The sequence below is a fragment of the Pelophylax lessonae genome (assembly GCF_965119305.1).
Source record: "Pelophylax lessonae genome assembly, chromosome: 11".
In the NCBI taxonomy this organism is placed as follows: Eukaryota; Metazoa; Chordata; class Amphibia; order Anura; family Ranidae; genus Pelophylax; species Pelophylax lessonae.
Genome location: NC_138778.1, coordinates 6,198,073 through 6,220,557, shown reverse-complemented (window position 1 = coordinate 6,220,557; position 22,485 = coordinate 6,198,073). Strand labels below are relative to the sequence as shown.

At 46.4% G+C, this 22,485-nt stretch overlaps 1 protein-coding gene across 4 annotated transcripts in view; it reads right to left on the bottom strand.

The window, feature by feature from the left end:
* Nucleotides 1–12,681, bottom strand: part of B3GNTL1 (UDP-GlcNAc:betaGal beta-1,3-N-acetylglucosaminyltransferase like 1) — a 387,185-nt gene extending 374,504 nt beyond the window's left edge. For all 4 annotated transcript variants that reach the window (XM_082272696.1, XM_082272695.1, XM_082272698.1 and 1 more), the window contains exons 1-4: nt 12,620–12,681; nt 6,991–7,069; nt 2,391–2,507; nt 561–660 (exon numbers count right to left, since the gene is read on the bottom strand). In XM_082272696.1, coding sequence (XP_082128822.1) covers nt 561–660; nt 2,391–2,507; nt 6,991–7,065 — 292 coding nt within the window. In that variant the 5' untranslated portion in view covers nt 7,066–7,069; nt 12,620–12,681. The remainder of the gene's footprint in view (nt 1–560; nt 661–2,390; nt 2,508–6,990; nt 7,070–12,619) is intronic.
* Between the last annotated feature and the right edge of the window lie 9,804 nt (nt 12,682–22,485).

The following is a 22,485-nucleotide window of genomic DNA, read 5'->3' as shown; positions in this document are numbered from 1 at the left end:
AAAAAAATATATATTTTTTTTTAAATGTTAAAAATGTTTACAATTATTTTATTTTACAATTTTTTTAATTATTTAGTACAATGTTTAATTATTATTATTTTTTTTATTATCAATTTATTTTTGTACAGGGCAGAGAAGCATTCAGCGCTGCAGGGGGGGGCAAAGTGAAAGGGGGGCACACGGGGAGGGGGGGGGGGGGGGAGATCAGAAGCAGAAAGAACAGGGAAAAGGGGGATCGGTGTCGGAAAAGCAATTACAGGAATGATGCCCTGTGTCTGTGTCTCTCCCTGCAGCAGCTGAAAGCTGGCAGGAGGGAGAAAAACTGGCTTTCAGCTGCTGCAGAGGGCCGCACAGGGCTTCCTTCTGTAATTGCCCCTCCACTCGACCGCACCAATTCCCCTTGCTGTTGGGGCCCCCCTGTGTGGAGGTGTCCCCCCCCCCCCTATCAGCGACCCTGCCCGTGTGTGCTAGGCTTTAATGTCTGCTGGCCTCATGAATTCTTAAGTTATTTAGTCCACTCCAAACTACTAATACACCTGAACAGAACAATGGTCTCCTACCTCCACGGGGTTTTGATGAATTGTGACCTCCCACAATCATGTCAATTCCTCGATCTTCAAGTTTTGATTTCCATTGCCGTATGAGGTTGGCAGTGCCATCCTGAAGGTGAAAGAAAGAAAAATAAAAATGACTAAAGACCAAGCCTGGACAAAACTAAAATAAATCTAAATATACCTCAAGCGGGTGTTTAAAAAAATAAATAAATAAATAAAAAAAAAAAGCAGCTCAGGTTGCAAATCTCGCCTACAATCAACAGGTGTCCCTCAGAAGATGCCCTCAGTCTTTCAGGTTGAACAACACCAAGTGGAAAAGATACTGAAGATAAATAGAAGACACTGAGTGGAAGGTGTCATGAGCCTGACCCTCGAGGAAGCAACACTATGGTACCCTTTATTCACAGTAAAATCCATAGGAGAACGCAAAATAACCGTTCACTTGAGACCAATGACATCATCAAAACTCTTCACACTCATGACAACAAAGCCTATCAGTTCACTAGAGAAAATTGACATCAAGGAGGCACTTTATATTGATGAGAACGCAGAGACCAGTGACATCACTGAGACCCTTCATATTCATGAGAACACAGCCTATCCAATCACTAGAGACCAGTGACATCACCGAGACCCTTCATATTCATGAGAACACAGCCTATCCATTCACTAGAGACCAGTGACATCACTGAGACTCTTCATATTCATGACAACGCAGCCTATCCAATCACTAGAGACCAGTGACATCACTGAGACCCATCATATTCATGACAACGCAGCCTATCCAATCACTAGAGACCAGTGACATCACCGAGACCCTTCATATTCATGACAACGCAGCCTATCCAATCACTAGAGACCAGTGACATCACCGAGACCCTTCATATTCATGAGAACGCAGCCTATCCGATCACTAGAGACCAGTGACATCACCGAGACCCTTCATATTCATGAGAACACAGCCTATCCAATCACTAGAGACCAGTGACATCACCGAGACCCTTCATATTCATGAGAACACAGCCTATCCAATCACTAGAGACCAGTGACATCACAAGACCCTTCATATTCATGAGAACACAGCCTATCCAATCACTAGAGACCAGTGACATCACCGAGACCCTTCATATTCATGAGAACACAGCCTATCCAATCACTAGAGACCAGTGACATCACTGAGACCCTTCATATTCATGAGAACGCAGCCTATCCAATCACTAGAGACCAGTGACATCACTGAGATCCTTCATATTCATGAGAACACGGCCTATCCAATCACTAGAGACCAGTGACATCACAAGACCCTTCATATTCATGAGAACACAGTCTATCCAATCACTAGAGACCAGTGACATCACAAGACCCTTCATATTCATGAGATCACAGCCTATCCAATCACTAGAGACCAGTGACATCACTGAGATCCTTCATATTCATGAGAACGCAGCCTATCCAATCACTAGAGACCAGTGACATCACTGAGATCCTTCAGATTCATGAGAACGCAGCCTATCCAATCACTAGAGACCAGTGACATCACTGAGACTCTTCATATTTATGAGAGCGCAGCCTATTCCTTCACCAAATGCATCACCGAAGCACTTACTCATATTGGTGTCAAGTTTAATCAATAAAGAGAATATTTTCTCTTTGCCTCATGTGGTTCCCATCAAAAAGATGATGGGAACCACATGAGGCAGGGACATGACTGCATACTCTCACTGCACGACTGAAAGACAAATCAAAGTTAAAATTAGCAGTAAATTGGACATTTTCAAGTCACTTAAATTGGAAATTTGCAAGCCAGTTCAATATAATTTATAACTGTCTTTTTACCGTGCTTCCGTCATTGTAGATAGAAACCTCCAGGGTCCCGGGAAAGTCTTGTAGGTAAACAGATTTCAAGCATTCGTCCATCCAGGCCTCAGCATTATATGTAGGAATGATAACAGACTGAAAGATAAAAATAGAAGAGTTCTTACAGAGTGTGGAGATAAAGAGTTTCCCTCCCGGCACATTGGCTGATTTCTGGAAGAACTGCATATATTTATACACAAGTAAAGCAACCATTCAGCATCATTGTTCAAAGTGGTTACTTTGGGTGGTTGTACATCAGAGGTCTACAAACTGTCTAAACAAAGGGCCAGTTAAATGTCCTTCAGACTTTAGGTGGGCCAGACAGTGGCCAATGGGGGTAGAAAATTCCACCGCATCAATGGGTGTAAACAATGCCTCAGGCTTGGTGTTCATTGGGAGCATAAATGGTACATTGCAACTGTGGTCAGTGGAAGAGTGCCCCATCGGGGGCGCCGGTGGGAGGAAGAGTGCCCCATCGGGGGTTCTTGTGGGAGGAAGCGTGCCCCATCGGGGGCGCCAGTGGGAGGAAGCGTGCCCCATCGGGGGCGCCGGTGGGAGGAAGAGTGCCCCATCGGGGGCGCCGGTGGGAGGAAGAGTGCCCCATCGGGGGCGCCGGTGGGAGGAAGAGAGTGCCAAAACCTTGGCGCCGGTGGGAGGAAGGGAGTGCCAAAACCTTGGCACCGGTGGGAGGAAGGGAGTGCCCCATCCTTGGCGCCGGTGGGAGGAAGAGTGCCCCATCCTTGGCGCTGGTGGGAGGAAGAGAGTGCCCCATCCTTGGCGCTGGTGGGAGGAAGAGAGTGCCCCATCCTTGGCGCCGGTGGGAGGAATAGTGAAACATCGCTGGTGTCAGTGGGAGGAATAATGCCCCATCGTTGGGGTCAGTGAGAGAAATAGTGCCCCATTCATGGTGTCAGTGAAACTAGTACCCTAATTTGGTGTCAATGGGAGAAATAACACTCTACAGTTGGTAGGTGCCAATGAAAAGGAACGGTGCCCCAAGGGAGAAATGGACAATAAAAGGGCCATAACCATCTCTCAGGTCACAGTTTGGAGACCCCTGTTGTACATGAACCCCTTTCTTGCTCTTTAATCTGTCTTGAAGAGGTACTGAAGCTCGACTTTCCTGACTTGATGGCTGTACCTGCCCTGGAGCTAAGGCATACCCACCCACCAACCCACTGACCAATTACACCTATATTCATTACTTAGGCACTCTCTAGAGCTAAAATTCCCTATTTATATGTGCAGCATTACTCCTTGATGAATAATGTAATGTTTGGTATAGAATGTTTTCCGAAACCTGATGTCACCATTAGTCAAGGAAGTCAAGAGTGCTGCCCATCTCCTCCAGTGCATTGCCATTGGTTAGTGTATCTGCCCATTTCTGTAATGGAGAAATATGTTGTAGGAAAGCACACAATGGAATAAGAGAAAAGATCAATGCTCTGACTTCTTTGTAGAAGTAAAAATATGCATGGATACAACACTGTGCAGATTTTGTAACACCCTGCTGTGCTTGGTAGACATTGCCAGCTACACAGAAAGATCTTGGCACTGGAAACCATGAGAAAAGTCCCATGGAACCATTATCAGTTAACTAGGGAAGGCTGTAGAGAGTTTTTTTTTGGGCAGAAATCATAAAAAGTCACGTATCTCCGTGAAAATGGTTTACTACCCCGTGAAAATTGATGAAAACAATCAAAACTGAAGAGAGGGCCCCAAATGATTTTCTGCTGGCAGATAAGGGGGACTAAGGGGTACCAGGAAGAGGATTGGGCTAGAGAACAGCTGCACATGATATCCTGACCCCTGGATAATCCTGCTTGACCCAAACATGGCCCTGTTGTTCCCTTAAGTAGGCTGCAGCTGGCAGATGTGGCGGGATATTTTCAGCAGGGGGTAAAATGAATCAGCAGAATGTAGGCTAAGCCAGGTTAGTGAAGCAGAGGGTTATGGGTAGCCTCTCAGTTACATCAGGATAAGCTACGATCCCAAGTGCACTAAATATATTATATGCATTTTTATTACTTCACATGCCTGAGGTCTGTTTGCGGGGAACTGATGTCCAGATTGTATTACTGCACTTGAAACTGTCATCACTTCTATCTGTCTTGTTGAAGACCCAATGATCAATGGCAAGGGGCTCATCCAGTGTTCACGCTGCACATGGCAAGCCTCCAGGGGCTCTGCTGGGATAAGCAATAGAAGTGAAGAGGGAATGCACCACTCCAAGAGCCCCCAGATACTTCAGTATGTACCAAATTCTGCAGTGCAAAGTGTGTTCTTACTGAGCGCTTACATATATGTAATCAATACAGAGCTTCTACCAGTCATCTTAGAGGTGCTTCAAGAGCAATAGGATTCAGATTGAGAGACCCCTTACAAAGTACAAAGCCCAGCCCAAGTATGAAAACAGCAGCTATTATATTTAGGCTTCAATGTAGGAATCCCAGGCCAGTTGCAACCTATATAGCAGCCTTTCTCAACCTTTTTACCCCAGAAGAACCTCTAAAATAATTTTCAGTTCTTGGATAACTCTTACTAAAACCAGTTCATCAGGGATCAATGGGGAAAATGCCCATTACATTGGTGGTTAGTAGGAAGGATGCAACCCTACAGACCGCTAAAATAATAATTGGGGCATGCTGCTGGTATTGTCTAGTAGCTCTGGAACTATGCAGGACCCATCAGATGGGAGGTCTATCGGCCACAGCTCAAGGGCACCTCGGAATCTCTCGGTTTCTCTACCAGGGTTCCATGGCACCCTAGAGTTCCCCCAGAGATTGCTAGGGGTTTCTTGAGCAATTTCTGCCTCTCAGATAAGTTCCCACTGACACCATTGATCTTTTTAGCGAATTGTAAGGGGGGGAATTCTTCCCACTGACCGCCAATGTAAGGGGCATTCTTCCCACTGACCGCCAATGTAAGGCGCCTTCTTCCCACTGACCGCCAATGTAAGGGGCCTTCTTCCCACTGACCGCCAATGTAAGGCGCCTTCTTCCCACTGACCGCCAATGTAAGGGGCCTTCTTCCCACTGACCGCCAATGTAAGGCGCCTTCTTCCCACTGACCGCCAATGTAAGGCGCCTTCTTCCCACTGACCGCCAATGTAAGGGGCATTCTTCTCACTGACCGCCAATGTAAGGGGCATTCTTCCCACTGACCGTCAATGTAAGGAACATTCTTCCCACTGACCGCCAATGTAAGGGGCATTCTTCCCACTGACCGCCAATGTAAGGGGCATCCTTCCCACTGACCACCAATGTAAGGAGCATTCTTCCCACTGACCGTCAATGTAAGGAACATTCTTCCCACTGACCGCCAATGTAAGGGGCATCCTTCCCACTGACCGCCAATGTAAGGGGCATCCTTCCCACTGACCGCCAATGTAAGGGGCATCCTTCCCACTGACCGTCAATGTAAGGAACATTCTTCCCACTGACCGCCAATGTAAGGGGCATTCTTCCCACTGACCGCCAATGTAAGGGGCATTCTTCCCACTGACCGCCAATGTATGGAACATTCTCCCCACTGACCGCCAATGTAGGGGGCATTCTTACCACTGACCGCCAATGTAAGGGGCATTCTTACCACTGACCGCCAATGTAAGGGGCATTCTTCCCACTGACCGCCAATGTAAGGGGCATCCTTCCCACTGACCGCCAATGTAAGGAACATTCTTCCCACTGACCGCCAATGTAAGGGGCATTCTTCCCACTGACCGCCAATGTAAGGGGCATTCTTCCCACTGACCGCCAATGTAAGGAACATTCTTCCCACTGACCGCCAATGTAAGGGGCATTCTTCCCAATGAGCGCCAATGTAAGGGACATTCTTCCCACTGACCGCCAATGTAAGGAACATTCTTCCCAATGAGCGCCAATGTAAGGGACATTCTTCCCACTGATCACCAATGTAAGGGACATCGTTCCCACTGACCTCCAATGTAAGGGGCATTCTTCCCAATGATCACCAATGTAAGGGGCATTCTTCCCACTGACCACCAATGTAAGGGGCATTCTTCCCACTGACCACCAATGTAAGGGGCATTCTTCCCACTGACCACCAATGTAAGGGGCATTCTTCCCACTGACCACCAATGTAAGGGGCATTCTTCCCACTGACCACCAATGTAAGGAGCATTCTTCCCACTGACCACCAATGTAAGGGACATTCTTCCCACTGACTGCCAATGTAAGGAGCATTCTTCCCACTGACCACCAATGTAATGGAGCATTCTAATTCTCATTCTAATTGTCAGTTAAAGTAACACAGTGCTGTATCGCAAAAAATGGCCTGGTCATTAAGGGGAAAATCCTTCCTTCCGGTCCAGAAGTGGTTAAATGACTTTGCAGAGATGCGTTTTCTCTTTGGCACTAAAGTGGATCTTTCTAATAATTAGTACAAAATAAATAAATCTACTGTGACTCCGTGTTCTAGGACAATGAAACATGAAAACCTCCAGGGGGTGAATTATTTTTCTAGGCATTGTATATTGTATAGTAGCCATTATCTTTTTAGACAATTTGAGGAAATCCAATTATCTATATGCGTGTCCAAGACCATGAAAACCACCTACCACGTCCACTGGCTGGCCAATCCCTGTCCCCTCCACTGGAGCAGCAGCATCAGAACTGTCTTCATGGGGATTCATAGGGCTGTGAACACAACACAGCGATGAATTAGTCTAATTTGAAGGCTATGCAAGCCCGAACAATGATTATTTTTTCATATTTACTTAAATATACCAGTTAAAGTGGTTTGAAAAACAAACTAAAAGGATGCCGTTGAAATGCCTTGGTTTGTTATCCAACCGACTGGCCATTCAACTTTCAGGTGCTCGGTGGGCTGATAACCGGCTCATCAGGCCCATTCGGGGCTACAACAAAATGGTATGAATGGCAGCCCCATGTGTCTGCAAAAGAGCAGCAACTTTTGGCTACACAGGGTAGAGGGTGCAGGAACAGTTGAGATTTACACGCTATCCTGCACCCAACACCACCTACACAAGTGTGAACCTAGCCTAGGAATGCATTCACACCTGATAAGGCAACCTGCCTGCAATTGGATGCGAGAACCCCCAACAAGGGTTCCTGTGATTGGCTCTGAGTAGGCAGTCCCACCACTAAGGCAGCAGTCAGTCGCATTTGATCCCTGCAGGAGCAATTACATGCTAGTGGGTGCGATAAGCTGAGCCCTCCCATTGCCTTTAATAGGGCCGCCTACTTACAGTTCATAGTGGAACTGACACTGGGACGCCCCCTGGGAAGACCCCCCCCCCCCTCCTGCTGGGGTTCTCGCAGCCAATAACAGGCAGGGTGAATTTGTAACCATTTCACTACCAGGTCCCTACATCATACAGACCTGACAGCGGGGGGGTTCACACACCTCAGGCCCCCCAATTGTGTGTAAATCCAACTGGCAGACTCCTTCCTGCCAGGTGGATGCATTTAGGCACCTGTGCTGCTGCTCAATTGACTCCACACCCCCCTGGTATGGGTCCCCCCCTTGTATTGCCGCCTCCACTTGCCCATCTGCAGGCCTGGGACTGACATGGCGAGAAGTGGGAAGGAGAATGGACACACCTCCGCTCTCCTCAGCTTCTTGCTGTGACCCAGAAAACGTTGTGTATGACATTGCTTCCAGGTAGGCCTCTCAGTGTCCCTGGCTAGCAAAGCCGGAAAGGGATATTGCATTGCAATACATTCAGTGGAGCCCAGAGAGTCTTTTAGACCCTGCTTGTCTCATTTAAGAGAACCGGTCATCAAAAAATCATCACATAGGGGACTTTTTGAGAAAAAAAAAAAAGTTAAGGGAAAAAAAAAAATGTTACGAACAAACATATAAAACCTCCCCCAGAAAAAATGCGAGTCCCCCCCCCCCCCCCACATACAGTATCTCAGAAAAGTAAGTACACCCCTCACATTTTTGTAAATATTTTATTCTATCTTTTCATGTGACAACACTGAAGAAATGAGACTTTGTTACAATGTAAAGTAGTGAGTGTACAGCTTGTATAACAGTGTAAATTTGCTGTCCCCTCAAAATAACTCAACACACAGCCATTAATGTCTAAACAGTAAAAATGTTTGATTGGACCCAATTAGCCATTTTCCCTCCCCAGTGTCATGTGACTCGTTAGTGTTACAAGGTCTCAGGTGTGAATTGGGAGCAGGTGTGTTAAATTTGGTGTCATCACTCTCACTCTCTCATACTGGTCACTGGAAGTTCAACATGGCACCTCATGGCAAAGAACTCTCTGAGGATCTGAAAAAAAAATGTTGCTCTACATAAAGATGGCCTAGGCTATAAGAAGATTGCCAAGAACCTGAAACTGAGCTGCACCACGGTGGCCAAGACCGTACAGCGGTTTAACAGGATAGGTTCCACTCCAAACAGGCCTCACCATGGTCGACCAAAGAAGTTGAGTGCACATGCTCAGCGTCATATCCAGAGGTTGTCTTTGGGAAATAGACGTATGAGTGCTGGCAGCATTGCTGCAGAGATTGAAGGGGTGGGGGGTCAGCCTGTCAGTGCTCAGACCATACGCCGCACACTGCATCAAATGGTCTGCATGGCTGTCATCCCAGAAGGAAGCCTCTTCTAAGGATGATGCACAAGAAAGCCCACAAACAAGTTTGGTAAAGACAAGCAGACTAAGGACATGGATTACTGGAACCATCGCCCGTGGTCTGATGAGACCAAGATAAACTTATTTGGTTCAGATGGTGTCAGGCGTGTGTGGGGGCAACCAGGTGAGGAGTACAAAGACAAGTGTGTCTTCCTACAGTCAAGCATGGTGGTGGGAGTGTCATGGTCTGGGGCTGCATGAGTGCTGCCGGCACTGGGGAGCTACAGTTCATTGAGGGAACCATGAATGCCAATATGTACTGTGACATACTGAAGCAGAGCATTATACCCTCCCTTCAGAGACTGGGCCGCAGGGCAATATTCCAACATGATAACGACCCCAAACACCTCCAAGACAACCACTGCTTTGCTAAAGAAGCTGAGGGTAAAGGTGATGGACTGACCAAGTATGTCTCCAGACCTAAACCCTATTATCTGTGGGACATCCTCAAACAGAAGGTGGAGGAGCGCAAGGTCTCTAACATCCACCAGCTCTGTGATGACATCACGGAGGAGGGGAAGAGGACTCCAGTGGCAACCTGAGAAGCTCTGGGGAACTCCATGCCCAAGAGGGTTAAGGCAGTGCTGAAAAATAATGGTGGCCACAAAAAATATTGACATTTTTGGCCCAATTTGAACATTGACACTTAGGGGTGTACTGACTTTTGTTGCCAGCGGTTTAGACATTAATGGCTGTGTGTTGAGTTATTTTGAGGGGACAGCAAATTTACACAGTTATACAAGCTGTACACTCACTACTTTACATTGTAGCAAAGTCTCATTTCTTCAGTGTTGTCACATGAAAAAATAGAATAAAATATTTACAAAAATGTGAGGGGTGTACTTACTTTTGTGAGATACTGTATATGCACCTCCTACAAATGTAAATGCAGGTGTTGGGGGTGCCTAAGTTTTAAAATATTAATTGCGATACACAATACACATTGTTGTTCGCGCTAGAGTGAGAGAAATAATTCTACCACCAGACTTCCCCCATAACACTAAATAGGGGGCTTTTGAAGCGTCGCCTACAGAAAATATAGGGTACTGAAATTTGTCACCATTTCACAGGCGCACAAACTTAAGATTTGAGATGTTGGGTATCTATTTATTCGGTGAAATCTCGTCTTTTACATTCTACCAAAAAATGTAGATACTTTATGGTGTTGGCTTGCCCTAAATTTTTAACTGAGATTTTGTGTTTCCTAGAGCTTTGCGGTAATATGAAGTGACATAAAAATTGGAACCATCACTATTTTATTCTTTCTGGTGTCCGCTTTAAGAAAATATATAATGTTTGGGGGTTTAATGTGATCTTCAGGCAATAAATGATTTTTAAAACGGTAGTAAATCCAGATTGGTAATTTTACCTACAGGTAAGTCTATAATAAGGCCTATAGCAGGTAAGTCTATAATAAGGCCCATAGTAGGTAAGTCTATAATAAGGCCTATAGTAGGTAAGTCTATAATAAGGCCTATAGTAGGTAAGTCTATAATAAGGCTTATAGTAGGTAAGTCTATAGCAGGAAATCTTCACCCTGGATGCAGTCAGTCACGTCACTGATGTTTGCACTCTGAAGGTCCGGCATATTTTGCCAGAGCTTTGTGCCATAACAAAGAACTCCCGATGCGCATGCATGGGAGTGACATCATTGTGGCTCCGGCCAATCACTTAGCTGGAGCGCTCAAACCTGGGAGAAAGACCGGGGGAAGAAGTCAGCTCTCTCAGCGGTGACAGCTCAGTGCAGATTGGCTTCATTGCAAGGTATTTCATAATGTGCTAGTATGCTATTCATACTAGCACATTATATCATTGCCTTACAGGTGTCTTTATTTCTCATACAATGTAACACTGAGGACACACCCATCATACAATGTAACACTGAGGACACACCCATCATACAATGTAACACTGAGGACACACACACCATACAATGTAACACTGAGGACACATCCATCATACAATGTAACACTGAGGACACACCCATCATACAATGTAACACTGAGGACACATCATACAATGTAACACTGAGGACACATCATACAATGTAACACTGAGGACACACATCATACAATGTAACACTGAGGACACACATCATACAATGTAACACTGAGGACACACATCATACAATGTAACACTGAGGACACACCCATCATACAATGTAACACTGAGGACACATCCATCATACAATGTAACACTGAGGACACACCCATCATACAATGTAACACTGAGGACACACCCCCATCATACAATGTAACACTGAGGACACACACACCATACAATGTAACACTGAGGACACATCCATCATACAATGTAACACTGAGGACACATCCATCATACAATGTAACACTGAGGACACACCCATCATACAATGTAACACTGAGGACACATCCATCATACAATGTAACACTGAGGACACACACACCATACAATGTAACACTGAGGACACACACATCATACAATGTAACACTGAGGACACATCCATCATACAATGTAACACTGAGGACACACACACATCATACAATGTAACACTGAGGACACATCCATCATACAATGTAACACTGAGGACACATCCATCATACAATGTAACACTGAGGACACACACACCATACAATGTAACACTGAGGACACATCCATCATACAATGTAACACTGAGGACACACACACCATACAATGTAACACTGAGGACACATCCATCATACAATGTAACACTGAGGACACATCCATCATACAATGTAACACTGAGGACACATCCATCATACAATGTAACACTGAGGACACACATCATACAATGTAACACTGAGGACACACCCATCATACAATGTAACACTGAGGACACACCCATCATACAATGTAACACTGAGGACACATCCATCATACAATGTAACACTGAGGACACATCCATCATACAATGTAACACTGAGGACACACATCATACAATGTAACACTGAGGACACCCATCATACAATGTAGCACTGAGGACACATCATACAATGTAACACTGAGGACACACACATCATACAATGTAACACTGAGGACACACCCATCATACAATGTAACACTGAGGACACACCCATCATACAATGTAACACTGAGGACACACCCATCATACAATGTAACACTGAGGACACACCCATCATACAATGTAACACTGAGGACACACCCATCATACAATGTAACACTGAGGACACATCCATCATACAATGTAACACTGAGGACACATCCATCATACAATGTAACACTGAGGACACATCCATCATACAATGTAACACTGAGGACACATCCATCATACAATGTAACACTGAGGACACACATCATACAATGTAACACTGAGGACACCCATCATACAATGTAACACTGAGGACACACATCATACAATGTAACACTGAGGACACCCATCATACAATGTAACACTGAGGACACCCATCATACAATGTAACACTGAGGACACCCATCATACAATGTAACACTGCTTGGCACGGAGGATACAATGTAACACTGAGGACACACCCCCATCATACAATATAACACTGCTTGGCACGGAGGATACAATGTAACATTCTCTCTCCTCACACACCTGACCAGAAGAGGCCACGCGGCTTCCCCAAACTGACCGGGACTAGAGAGGGATCCGGGGAGGAGCCCGGCAGCTGATTGGTTGACTTCACCCGCCCCCTTCTCCTGATTGGCTGATACGGCTGTCCGCTGATGCCGAGAATCAACAGTAATACCACGTGACAGGAGCTGCCCCTCCCACCCAGCTCTGTACTCACCTGTGTATAGTAAGGGGCACATTAACCCCTTCATCACCCATAGGAGGACTGTCATTAACCCCTTCATCACCCATAGGAGGACTGTCATTAACCCCTTCATCACCCATATAAGAACTGTCATTAACCCCTTCATCACCCATAGGAGGACTGTCATTAACCCCTTCATCACCCATATAAGAACTGTCATTAACCCCTTCATCAGCCATAGGAGGACTGTCATTAACCCTTTCATCCCCTATATAAGGACTATCATTAACCCTTTCATCACCCATATAAAAACTGTCATTAACCCCTTCATCAGCCCTGTAAAGACTGTCGTTAACCTCTTTATCAATCATATAAGAACTGTCATCAACCCCTTCATCCCCTATATAAGGGCTGTCATTGTCCCCTTCATCACCCCCATAAAGATTGTCATTACCAGATCAGAAAGAATGGAGAGGGATTAGAACCTGTGTCAGGTTTTTATTGCTGTCTGTGTCCCCGTTAGGGAGATTCCTCCTCTCTATTTCTCCCGTTTACCATTATCTTTGAAAGTAAAAGATAATCCAAAAAATTAGGTTGTCCCCAGAAAATTAAGAGGGGAAATCTTTCCAATGGGGACACTGGTTCTGGTGACCTGGGGGGTCCCCAAGCGATTCCCTTTATTTGCAGGGATTTCCTCTCTCTTCCTGTTTGGCTATGGGACAGGAAGTGAAGGAAAATCATCGCAATGGGACACAGATGCTGAAAACAAAACCTGATGGGTTATAAGCATCCCCCCCCCCCCCCCAGTAATGAACCCAAAATAAAAAAAAGTTTTGCCTATATTTGTACTTTAATATATTTCAATAAAACTCTTTTACTTTTGTTTTCTGTAGAGGGAGGAAGGTTTCCCAGCTCTGCCCCTATTGGCAGCCATGAGGACTGCGGTGGGGTTCTATCTGCATTCATCGGTCACAAGCGTCATTTCGCAAAGTCTGAATACAAGCTTAAAGCAGAACTTCACCCCTAAAAAGGAACTTTCCTTTTTTAGCCTCCTCTTCAACTTTTGGTAAATTATATATTTTTTTAGAGGGAGCGGGGGGCTGGTTTTGACAGTTACCCGCTCCCACTACCACCCAGATCACCTGGGCGATCCAAGTGTAAGTTCAGTCCAACCCCCCACCCGCAGGCTCTTGGGACATGTCACAGAAGGCTGCGGGACCATTCACAAGGCGGGGAGCAGTGCTCTGGGCTTGGGGACCCAAAGACTGAATAAGAACTGGCTCAGGTGAGGATAACGCTGGATCCCTGGACAGGTAAAAGTCAGCAGCTGCAGTATTTGTAGCTGTTGACTTTTCATTTGGTGCAGGGAATAAAGAACTTCTTTAAGGGCTCTTTCACACGGGCGTTCCTTTTTTTTGCCCGATCAGGTCCTTTTTTTTTTTTTTTGTAACGGACACGGATGACACTTGTGTCATCCGGTCCATATGTCAGTTTTTCATCCCATCCATTTGCGGATGAAAAACTGACATAATGCATGTCTATGTAAATACGGATGTCTGCGGATGACACCACTGACATCCGTTTTTGCATCAGTTCCGTTTTTTGAAAGGAAGAAAAAATAGGGTTCTCCTCCGTTCAAAAAAACTGAACTGAACTGACAAAAAACGGATGTCAGAGGATGATCATCCGATGACATCCGTATTTACATAGAGATACATTATGTCCGTTTTTCATCCGCAAACGGATGGGATGAAAAACGGACATACGGGACGCCCGTGTGAAAGAGCCCTTAGGCTCCTTTCACATGGTCCGCATTCCGTTGAGGACCGTGCTCTGCTCAGCGGGGATCGGCGGATCGATCCCCGCTGAGCAGGCGGATGACAGCTCCGCCTCCGCTCTGTGTGCGGAGAGGGAGGTGTCAGAGCCCCGCTGCTCTCTATGGGGAATCGGATGAGAGCGGACCGCCTGTCCGTTCTCATCCCATCCCATCCAATCCGATCCCCTGGACGGATGGAAAATAGAGTTTCCATCTGTCTGAATTTCACGGACAGGATTGGATGCGGATGGCAGCGGGTGTCAGCGGAGGTGTCTCCGCTGACATCTGCTGCCCCATAGGGATGCATGGAGGATTCGATCAGATCCGCCTAAAAAACTGACAGGCGGATCAGATCAGATCATTCGTGTGAAAGGGGCCAAAGTATCTCTATTTTAGCCACGTGACTGATTGTCAAATTTTGAACCCAACTGAAAATATCTGTTACATTTCGGAAAATAAATATATTTTTTCCGGGTGGATTTGCTTTTTGAATGGAGCCTATGGTGTCTCATCATGACAGCCTGCATGGTACATGCCACATTCACACCATGATAAGCTTTGACTTCAGTGGCTTCCCTCGGTGGGCACACTCATCACAAAAGAGATGGCAGCCATAGGCCAGACAGAGGCTGAAAAAAAAAAACATGGATGCCAGATGTTCTCTTGCATTCTCCACCAACGTGAATGCAGCATAAAGCAGTGGTTCTCAACCACCAGGCCATGGACCACTGCCCCGGCCATAACCTCCCATTTCCCGAGCATCCAGCCAGCAGCAAATCTCCTAAACATATTGGACTAGGTGGGACTTTAGATGAGACCCAAGCTGGTGTTGCCTGGCGTCTCCATCCCTATAACAAGAAAAAAAGAGGTGCATGAAAATCAGCCAGCCCCCAGTCTGATGTACTCACCCTCCAGTCTGTCAGCAACCAAATAAGACCTGTCTCTTTGTACAAAGAACAGGGGTTTAGTTGACACACATTTGCAAACGCATGTGAAAGCTGCAGAGCCACTTCATGGCACCCTGTTTTAATCTGCAGTCCTACACTCTGCAGCAAATCTCCTAACCTCCCACTGTGCCTCCCAGCTTCCATGGTGCCCCCCATGCTCCCATAGTGGCCCACAGTGCACCCATGGGCCATGCCCCCCCCCCCCCCAAGAACTCTCAGCCTCCACAGTGCCCCCTCCAATCTGCCACAGTGCTGCCCAGACTCCCACAGTGCTCACTAGACTGACACAAAGCTTACAGCCCTCTATAGTGACCCCCAACAGTGTCCCAGAGTGCCCCCAACATCCCACAGTGCTGCCCACACTCCCACAGTGCTCACCAGCCTGCTACAAAGCCTACAGCTCTCCATAGTAACCCCAACAGTGTCCCACAGTGCCCTCTCCAACCTCGCACAGTGCTGCCCAGACTCCCACAGTGCTCACCAGCCTGCTGTAAAGCCTACAGCCCTAAATTGTAACCTCCAACAGTGCCCCCCCCCCCTCCTAAACTCCCACAGTTGCCCTTCCAACCTCCCACAGTGCTGCCCAGACTCCTACAGTGCTCACCAGCCTGCTCCATAGTAACCCCAAACAGTGCCCCATCCAACCTCCCACAGTGCTGCCCAGACCCCCACAGTGATCACCAGCCTGCTCCATAGTAACCCCAAACAGTGCCCCATCCAACCTCCCACAGTGCTGCCCAGACCCCCACAGTGGTCACCAGCCTGCTGCAAAGCCTACAGCCCTAAATTGTAACCTTCAATAGTGCCCCCCCCCCAAAACTCCCACAGTTCCCCTCCCAACCTCCCAGTGTGCTGCCCAGACTCCCACGGTACTCACCAGCCTGCTCCATAGTAACCCCAAACAGTGACCCCCCAACCTCCCACTGTGCTTCCTCCAACCTCCCACAGTGGTCACCAGCCTGCTGCAAAGCCTACAGCCCCTTCATAGTAACCCCCAGCAGTGCCCCCCCAACCTCTGACAGTGCTCACCAGTCTGCCTCAATGCCTACAGCCATCCACAGAGACCCCCAACTCCCACAGTGCCCCCCAACCATCCACCATGCCCCACAACCCTCTCCAGAAACCTCATACTTCTACAATGTCACCAAGCCTAACCCCTTATGAAAACCCTATTCCCCCCCACAGAGACACCCAGCCCCATCCAGAGCCTTCCAATATTTTACCACGTTTTGTGTTCCAATACTTTTATTGTGTGAATATACATTTTATTCTTTAGTGTTGGGTCACGGAAGGTTTTGGTGGAATCTACTGTGGCCTGGTCTATAAAAAGTTGAGAACTCCTGGCCCAGAGTATGCTCAGCGCTGGTTTACCACGCAGGCACCTGCCCTGGCTGCCCCCCCCCCCCCCCTCTGATTGCGTTCTGTAAATAAACCATTGAAATGCGCTATCACTCCTTCCATGTAATCAGTAATTAGCTTCAGATTGGACTCATCAAACATCACAATACCCTTTTCAGAGACACGTTGGCCTAAATGCCATTCTCGCCTGCAGTGATAGTTCACCATTGTTTGCAAAATGGCCACCATCCATTCTAATTGTGTGTTTCATCACCGCTGTTTGTTTATGCTCATCAGGAACACAATGGCCCCTGTGTGTGCCCTGGCCTGGCCTCCTCTTAAGTGCAGGACAAGCAGTAGTCTGTGTTTAAGCCGTACAATTTAATTACTCCTCTCCATCACAATGAAATCAAATACAAACCTGTTTACAGCTGCAAAGTGCCTCAGTCCTCAGTTTAGGCCACGTCTTCCTGGAAATCTATCTACCTCCATTTTTGTTGGCTCTGAATCTCAGAACGAAGCTGGCCAAGGATGTATCCTATGAGCGAAAATGTAAAATGTAATGGAGAAGAGCGATCAGACCACAGTGAGCCGAATGGAGGGATAATCGCAAAGGATGGTGGAAATCCAACTTGATGGATCATTTGTGAGAAGGCCTGGCTTGCAGTCTCTAATCTAATTCATCCCAAAGGTGTTCTATCGGGTTGAGGTCAGGACTCTGTGCAGGTCAGTCAAGTTCCTCCACCCCAAACTCATTCATCCATGTCTTTATGGCCCTTGCTTTGTGCACTGGTCCAAATCATTTGGTGGAGGGGGGATTATGGTGGGGGGTTGTTTTTCAGGGGTTGGGATTGGCCCCTTAGTTCCAGTGAAAGGAACTCTTAAGGTGTCAGCATACCAAGACAATTTGGACAATTGCATGCTCACAACTTTGTGGGAGGACTTTGGGGATGACCCCTTCCTGTTCTTACATGACTGCACACCAGTGCACAAAGCAAGGTCCATAGAGACATGGATGAGCGAGTTTCAGGTGGAGGCTTCAGGGCCCTTCATGTCTTTATTGACCTTGCTTTGTGCACTGGTGAGCAGTCATGTTGGAACAGGAAGGGGCCATCCCCAAACTCCTCCCACAAAGTTGGGAGCATGAAATTGTCCAAATTATCTTGGTATGCTGACGCCTTAAGAGTTCCCTTCACTGGAACTAAGGGACCAAGCCCAACCCTTGAGAAACAACCCCCACACCATAATCCCCCCCCCTCTCTACCAAATGATTTGGACCAGTGCACAAACAAGGTCCATAAAGACATGGATGAGCGAGTTTGGGGTGGAGGCACTTGATGGTCTGCACAGAGTCCTGACCTCAACCCGATAGAATGCCTTTGGGATGAATTACAGCGGAGACTGCAAGCCAGGCCTCACAAATGCTCTGGAAGAATTATCAAACATTCCTAAACCTTGTGGACAGCCTTCCCAGAAGAGTTGAAGCTGTTATAGCTGCAAAGGGTGGGCCAACCCAATATTGAACCCTACGGACTAAGACTGGGATGCCATTAAAGTTCATGTGTGTGTAAAGGCAGGCGTCCCAATACTTTTGACAATATAGTGCATAGGTGTGCACCACAATACCCAAACACATATCCGTGTGTTCATGGTGCCAGTAGGGTAGAGATCGGTGTCCGTAGTTTTATGGTTATTTTTTATTCTTTTTTACAACTTTTTTTGTTGTTAGCCTAGTTAGGGAGCTTTGGTGAAATATCAGGGGTCTAAACAGGGGGAATCCGCACCACAAGGGGTGATAAGGGTGTGCCCAGGCACACCTGGCACACCCTGTGCGCACGCCTATGATATAGTGTATACAGATGGAGTCTCCCACTCAAAATTCTGGTTCCAATTCTTCCCCACTGTATCCATTCCACTGGATATCACGTCATGAGACAAAATACTGTATAGTTTCATGAGATAAATACCATATGCCTTATTTTAGTAGCGTTTTTTTTTTTTTTTCTGTGAATGCTAAAAAACTTTTTGAAAAACGCTATAGGGGATTTTACCGCAAGAGGAAAATACCGCTTTATGAATGGAGCCCATCTGCATGGAGTTTGCACTATCTGCATGGAGGTTGCACTATCTGCATGGAGTTTGCACTATCTGCATTGAGTTTGCACTATCTGCATGGAGTTTACACTATCTGCATGGAGTTTGCACTATCTGCATGGAGTTTGCACTATCTGCATGGAGTTTGTGTGTTCACCCTGTGCTTGTGTGGGTTTCCTCCATGCTGGGAGATCACTTGGCTGCGATCTAAATTGGCCCTAGTATAAGTGTGTATAAATGTGAGTTAGGGACCTTAGAGTGTAAGCTCCTTGAAGGCAGCGGCTGATGTGACTGTACAATATGTAAAATATAATAAATAAAATGGATTCCAAAGACAGACAGGACCCTTCCAGACTGGAATGTCTTCACGGTGTTGTGTTAGAGGGAAGAAAATCCCCAAACCAACAAGTTGGCGGGGTGGGGGGGGGGGGGCAATGGGGTCGTATGACGCAGGCAGGTTGCAGCTCACACCAAGCTTCAGACAGACCTCAGCCCTAAAACAAGCAAACAAGGACGTTCCTGTTTATGAGAGAGGCCTCCCATCTCCGACCACCTTGTAAGTGTCATATTATTGTGGCCCGGCGAGGAAGGACGCCTCTCTGTGTCCTGGACACTACAAACCCAAAATCAAAATAAGACAGAGGCCGCGAAGTAACACAAGGCGCCACGGCGGAGACCTTCTGGATGCTGCAACCCTCAGCGTCTGACAGGCCGAAAAACCAAACTGCTTACAGTGGGGGGTCCATCATCTCTCACATTATACAAAACAATTGGGGTATATATTGTGTTTTTTTTTGTTTTTTGTTTTTTATTCATTAAGCACTTTCAGAGCAGAGGATTTGGCTGCTCAATGACCAGGCCCTATTTTGCGATTCGGCACTGCTTGACTTTAACGGACAATTGCGCAGTCGTGCGATGCTGTACCCAAATAAAGTTGACGTCCTTATTTTCCCACAAACAGAGCTTTCTTTTGGTGGTATTTGATCACCTCTGCGATTTTTATTTTTTTTGCTATAAACAAAAAAAAAAAGCAACAATTTTGAAAAAAAGCAATATTTTTCACATTCTTTTATAAAAATTAAAAAAAAAAAAAAAAAAAAAATGTAAAAATCAAAATTTTTTAACATTTTGGGCTAATTTGTTTTCTGCTACATATTTTTGGTAAAAAAAAAAAAAAAAAATCGCAATAAGCGTATTTTGATTGGTTTGCGCAAACGTTATTGCGTTTACCAACTACGGGAAAGATTTATGTAATTTTTTATTGTTTTTTTTTTTTTTTACTAATAATGGCGGCGATCTGCGATTTTTTGCGGGACTGCGACATTGCGGCGGACAGATCGGACCCCTAACTGACATTTTTGACACTTTTGGGGGGACCAGTGACATTACTACAGGAATAAGTGCTAAAAATATGCACTGTTATTGTAATAATGACACTGGCAGGGAAGGGGTTAACGGTATTGGTGCTCAAGGGGTTAAATGTGACCCTAGGGGGGTGATTCTAACTGTGGGGGGGGGGGCGTGGCTTGTAAAGCCATCACAGAGACATGTGATCCTATATAGTAGGATCACATGACATCTGTGATCACTTCAGGGAGAAGTACGGACGGCTGTGTTTACATCAGCCGTCCGTCCTTCTCTGTCAGCGGCAGGAGATCGCCGGTGTCAGGCCGCACTGGCTTCCCCAGGCGAGCGCCGTACATGTACGGGGTTTTGCCTGGGAGAGCCGACCTGCCACAGTACATCTACGGCAGCTGGTCGGCAAGTGGTTTAAAAAAAATTGCAACAATCACCATTTCCTTCCCTAGGGTCTCTGCAAAAAAAAATATATATATATATATTATATATAGCACTGCCCCCTTGAGGTCTGCTGGATTGTTCACCTTGGGATCCCCCTGGGTTACCAATAGCAATTGCAGCATGCACAATTTAACTCTTTACACTCTGGCTCAGTCAATGAACAGTCTAGGGGATTTAGTTGTTTTTATGGTTTTATTTAAATTAGGGATGGGGGAAGGGAAGAGTGGGATACTCCAACTTGAACTATTCACAATACATGAGGACTCCTGTCTGAAGATGCAGCCAGGCTGCTGATTCACCTCGCCACTTAGATGAATTTAAGATTAAAGTGGAGTTCCACCCAAAAGTGGAACATCCGCTCATTTGCTTCCTCCCCCCCTCCGGTGCTACATTTGGCACCTTTCAGGGGGGAGGGGAACGGGTACTTGTTTTTGACAGGTACCCTTCCCTGCTTCCGGAAGACGGCACCACGGTGCTGTCCCTCGGAAGTTTGGCCCCCTCCACCTTCCCCCGCTGCCGAGCCGATCCGAATGCGCAGCGCTTCGTGCGTGCGTGCGCAGTAGGGACCCGTCCCTGAAGCCGCAGGCCCCCCTCAGGTCAGGCCCCTAGACACAATCCCCTTTACTCACGATACTGTTTTTCGAGGGTCTCCAGTGTCTCTACCCCTCCAGTCAACTCTCATGGACCTTTGGGTTCAGCTCCTTCCTTCTGGTCCCCAGGCCGACTGCCTGTGACCATGCGCCACCACTGCAGAGGAGGAGACAGCCATCACCCTCCCTCCATGACTCTGCTCACCAGTCAAAGACCCTGCAGGACCCTCCTGGCTTTTATACCACACCCCACAACGCACCAAGGCAATCAGTCTGTGCTAATCACTGGGGCTGTATCAAGGCCTGTGTACCCATTGGTCAGATTTCCTCCACTGTCCAATGTGCCTCCCTATTGGACCAGTGTGAAACACTCCCCAGACCAGATGAATCACACTCTGAGCACCATGAGCAGACCTAACTTGCAGATCCTGCTCTTTGGTAGGCAGAAAGCAATATAGATTTCCCTGCTGCTCCTCTGATAGGCAGACAGAGCCAAAACTATATTTTTTTCACTAGCACCTACCTAGGAGGGTGCATATATATATATATATATATATATATATATATATATATATATATATATATATAAAATGTTTGGGGGTTATAAGTAATTTTTCTAGCAGTAAATACTGATTTAAACTTTTAAACAAAAAGTGACCGAAAAGGCCGGGTCTTCAAGTGGTTAAAATGACAATTGCCCATTCTGACCAATAGTGTTCAGATCTGAAAATAAACCGATCTGCTGACTGAGTTCCAACCGTTCATCTGATATAAAGAGGATCTCCAAATGGAACATTTACTAATTTGTATATAAAATTCAGGCGTAACGAGGAACAGCAAAGAAATACAAAGGGGTTGATCTCCTTAAAGTGGAGTTCCACCCTCATTTTATACTTACCTCCATCTTCTCGCTCCGGGTCACCTGAAAAAGAAATGGATAATCGCATTTTTTTTTTTTTACTTACCTCGTAGCGAAGAAAATATACTTACCTTACTTCCTTCTTCCTCCTTCCTCGGCCGCGGCCCGTCGTCACTTCCTGGCTCTGCAATGATTCCTGGGAGCTGAACGTCATCGCTCCCAGGAATCATATGGCCTGCACCGGCCCCGATGTCAGTTC